The following is a 4,304-nucleotide window of genomic DNA, read 5'->3' as shown; positions in this document are numbered from 1 at the left end:
AACTTCTCCATGTAACTGGATTTCCACCGACGAAGGTAAAATATCTTGATGTTGACCTCCCATCATCTTTATCTCCAGCCCAGTTTGCATCAGTAAACAACTGAACTTTGAGGTGTTTATTTGGTTGAAAGAGAACCCCATGACTTGTTGTTCCGTTGAGGTATCCAATAATCCTCCACACTGCTTCCATGTGAGTTACTTGAGGTTGATGCATAAACTTGCTAACTACCCCTACTGCATATGCGATATCTGGACGAGTATGTGAGATGTATATTAGTTTTCCTACCAATTGTTAGTATCTTCCTTTGTTTGCCAATTCTCCTTTTTCTTCCATATGGAGTTTATGATTGGCCATCATCGGGGTGTCGGCCGGCTTGCAGTCAGTCATTCCTGTCTCGGCTAAAAGGTCAAGAATATATTTCTTCTGACAGATAAAGATACCTCGTTTGGACCTTAGTACTTCGATTCAAAGGAAGTACTTTAGTCTTCCTAGGTCCTTCATTTCGAATTCTGTAAACAACTTTGTCTTTAACTTCTTTATTTCTTCCTCACCGTTTCCTGTAATGATCATGTCATCAACATATATAATTAAACATGTAATAAGTTTACCTCTTTGTTTACGGAAGAGTGTATGATCAGAATTGCTCTGTCGAAATCCATATCCTTTCATTCGCTGCGATCGAAAAAAGTACCCTAATTGTGTTGATTTGGGCTATTGGCGAGAATGTCTCTGAGTAGTCAATCCCGTATGTTTGGGTGTAACCTTTAGCCACTAATCGCGCTTTATATCTTTCAATAGTTCCATCTGGTTTGTGCTTGATTGTGAAGACCTATCGGCATTCTACTGGTTTCTTTCCTGGCAGACAATCACACTCTTCCCATGTGTCATTTTTTATTAGCGCCTTCATTTCTATTTCCATTGTGTCCTTCCAGTTTTATGATTCTAGGGCTTCTTCGAAAGAGGTTGGAACTTGTTTAGCACATATGGAAGAATTAAAGACTTGCTTCTTCGGTTAAATTCCCCTAAGCTATGTTTGCCATGGGGTATTTGGACGATCGTGCCTGCTTTTCTGGAGGGTATCATTTTGGTGGGACTCCTCTGTTTGCTCTTTGTGGTAGAACATATCTCTCGGTCGTTTCTTCTTGTATTGGTATGTCTTGAATTTGTTCATCCTGCACTGTTTGTTCCATTGCTTTCTCACGGTTATCAATATTTTGATTTTCACGAGACTCAGTATTTTGTATGTCTTCATGTGTTTGAGAACTACTTACCTCGGACACTAGGTCGGGGGTATTTTGGTTACATGGAACACTGATTGTTGGGCCATCAGGTTGTTGTGAAACTCGTGACTCATATTGGGTACTGTGATTGACTTCTTCGGATGATGAGATCCACTTTGGAACCCATTCTAACCAACTTAGCGTGTCATACTTTGTCTCCCCCTGACCATTGTGTTGGGAGACATAAAAAAGTTCGGTTTCTAGGAAGTCACAGTTCATGGTTGTGTACATGTGATGTCTTTTTGGGCTATAGCATCAATATCTTTTCTGGTTGACACCATAGCCTAAAAACACACATTTCTCGGCACATGGGTCAAGTTTGGTCTGGTGGATTTTCGGTATGTGGACAAAGACGGAGCACACGAATATTCGTGGTTGTAATGTAAGTGTGGGTGGGAGTTTGGTAAATTCTGAAAGGGTTTGAAGAGGCGTTTTTAGGTCAAGAGATTTGGTTGGTAGTTGATTTATAAGGTATGTGGCAGTGGCGAGGGCTTCCGGCCAAAAAGATTTCAGAACTTGAGATTCAACTAGAAGAGCTCGAGTAATTTCTAAAAGTATGCAGTTTTTTCATTCGACTGTGCCGTTTTGTTTAGAAGTGTATGGACAAGACGTTTGGTGAATTCCTTTTGTTTGACAAAATTGTTTCATTGAATCATTTATGAACTCTCCCCCATTATCGGACCGAAGAGTTTGAATGTTGGTTTTAAATTGTGTTTGTATCATGGTATAAAACATAGTAAATTTGTCAAAAACTTCAGATTTATTTTTTAGAAAGTAAATCCATGTCATACGAGTGCAATCATCAACAAAAAGCACGAAAAAACTAAAGTTTTATCCTCCAAGAACTTCACTAGTCCCCATACATCCGAATGTATGAGGGAAAAAGGGAAATGTTATTTGGTTTAAATGTGTGTCTATGACTTTTAGCCAAAACACAAGTTTCACAATTTAAAGTTTCATTAAAAGGAAATAATTTAGGAAACCATAAGTGCAAATAACCGATAGATGGGTGTCCCAGTCTTCTATGCCATAACCAAGCTTCTCTATGTGTTGTTCCATGAGCTAACATCACAGTACCATGTTGAGCCACTTCTTCCACATAATACAACCCTTGGCGTTCAGTGCCATGCCCAATGATCGTCCCCGACCTGATGTCCTGTAAAATACAAAAAGTGGGATGCATTAAGACAGTACAATTCAATTCTTTTGTCACATGACTAATAGACAACAATTTATGTGATAAAGATGTGACATAAAGGCAATTTGAAAGTTTTAAAGTTGGAGAAATTTCAATAGTTCCTCCTCCTTTAACAGAAACGATTCCCCCATTAGCAGTTTTGATGTAATCAATTTTAGGTTTAGAGCTTGAAACTATGTCCGATAATTCGAAAGTCATGGTATCGGTAGCACCACAATCGAATATCCATGATTTATCTAGTTTTTCACAAGTATTAGCCATGTTAGCTTGCCTAATTGGTTTCAAGTTTATATTTTCAATTCTAGAATCTTCACGAACTTTATTTTGGCTAGATTTAAAAATAAAATTTTGAGAATTTTTATGTTTTATATTTTTTGAAAATTGACCAGCATCTAACTTATTTGAATTTTTGGGAATGTTATTTAATGATTCAAAAGAATTAAAACATTTAATATTATTTTGACCAAAGGAAGAATCTTCATGGGTTATTTTAAACTCTTCAAAAGTTTGGCAAACTCTATTGTAATCACATTTTCTGAAAGAATCATTTATCAATTCAATATACGAAGGATTAAAACAGTTAGGACGTAATAAGCAAGGGTTTGAGAATAGTTTCTCAAACCTGTTACCTCTATCTTCTCTAGCTGATGCGATGCCCCCAAAGCCGCCATTCTTTTCTCCGGTAGAATGTTGGTTACCGCTGGTATCAGTGGTTTCTGAGTTGCCGACGGTGGCGGCTGCTTTTCCCCGTTCTTTATTTCCCTTTTTGTGGTCATCGTTCCACTACCCAGCGACAATTTTGAAGCATTGATCTTTGGTATGTTTAGACATACCACAGTGGCTGCATTTTAGTTTTGTTTTATCGACCCGGAATGATGAACCTCTGTAGGAGCTTTTCTGACAGAATTGTCCCTTTGATAGAAACCCTAGACCTTTGGCTTCGTGTGACACGTTGGCAACCAAGTCTGCTGCCACACCATTTTGAGGGGATTCAATGGTTCCTAATATGCCCTGATGCGCCATCTCCTTGCGAACGGCTGCGTAGGCTCCCTCGGCCGAGGGGAGCGGGTCCCACCGAAGGATCTTTCTTTTGACAGCATCGTATTGTCGGTCAAGGGCATTGAGGAATTGAAATAGCTTTTGTTCTGACTGGATTTTGTTGTATGTTGTTATGTCGGTCGAACACGTCATCGGGTTTGGATCTCGCCTTTCAATTTCTCCCCACACTCGTTGCATAAGGATCCAGAAATCTTCGAGAGGTGAGCCGTTTTGTTTGATTCCGTTTGCCTTGACATGTAAGTCGAAAGTTTGTAGTTTATCTTTCCCGCTATTGTAAGTAACCACCAACGCATCCCACAACGCTTTAGTTGTAGGAAATTCGGTTAGGTTGCTTGCAAGAGCGGGTTCAATATTTTGAATCAACCACGAGAACACAACTAGGTCGTCTTGTTCCCATTGTTCATACTTTTCATTGCTTGGTTCTGATGGTGCCGGGTTTCCCGACAAGTGATTCAAAAGGTTCTTTGATTTATCCCTATGGCTACTTGAATCATTCGAGCCCATAAGGCGTAATTTTGATTGTTAAGCTTGAGACTAATTTTCAAACTATCAGAGAGGCTTTGTTTTTGGGTTTGATTTTGGGCGTTAAGGCTGTTTTTCAGGAAATTGGTGATTTGTAAAGCAAGATCGTCATTGTTGTTGCTATTATCTGCAGCCATGGTTTGCAGGTTTGCAAGTTTTTGATTAGGTTGGTGAGTAGAAGATGAAAGGGAACAAGCAGCTTGATCGTAAGATCATATGACCTGCTCTGATACCATGTTAAAAA

General features: G+C 39.2%; 2 protein-coding genes across 2 annotated transcripts; both read right to left on the bottom strand.

Annotated features, from left to right (window-relative positions):
- Window positions 1-466: 466 nt before the first annotated feature.
- LOC143618461 (uncharacterized) lies at window positions 467-2,740 on the bottom strand. Its single transcript, XM_077090673.1, has 3 exons — window positions 2,495-2,740; window positions 2,281-2,437; window positions 467-558 (listed from the first exon to the last, which is right to left on the bottom strand). Exons 1-3 carry the CDS (start codon window positions 2,738-2,740, stop codon window positions 467-469), a joined length of 495 nt encoding a protein of 164 aa, XP_076946788.1.
- Window positions 2,741-3,262: 522 nt separating this feature from the next.
- On the bottom strand, window positions 3,263-4,042 carry LOC143618460 (uncharacterized). Its single transcript, XM_077090672.1, has one exon. The coding sequence runs from the start codon at window positions 4,040-4,042 to the stop codon at window positions 3,263-3,265; it is 780 nt and encodes a 259-aa protein (XP_076946787.1).
- Between the last annotated feature and the right edge of the window lie 262 nt (window positions 4,043-4,304).

This window comes from Bidens hawaiensis, unplaced genomic scaffold (assembly GCF_021521415.1).
Source record: "Bidens hawaiensis isolate Kalapana, Puna unplaced genomic scaffold, B.hawaiensis_p1.1 tig00076876_1, whole genome shotgun sequence".
Classification (NCBI taxonomy): domain Eukaryota; kingdom Viridiplantae; phylum Streptophyta; class Magnoliopsida; order Asterales; family Asteraceae; genus Bidens; species Bidens hawaiensis.
This window is presented reverse-complemented; position numbering and strand designations above follow the sequence as displayed.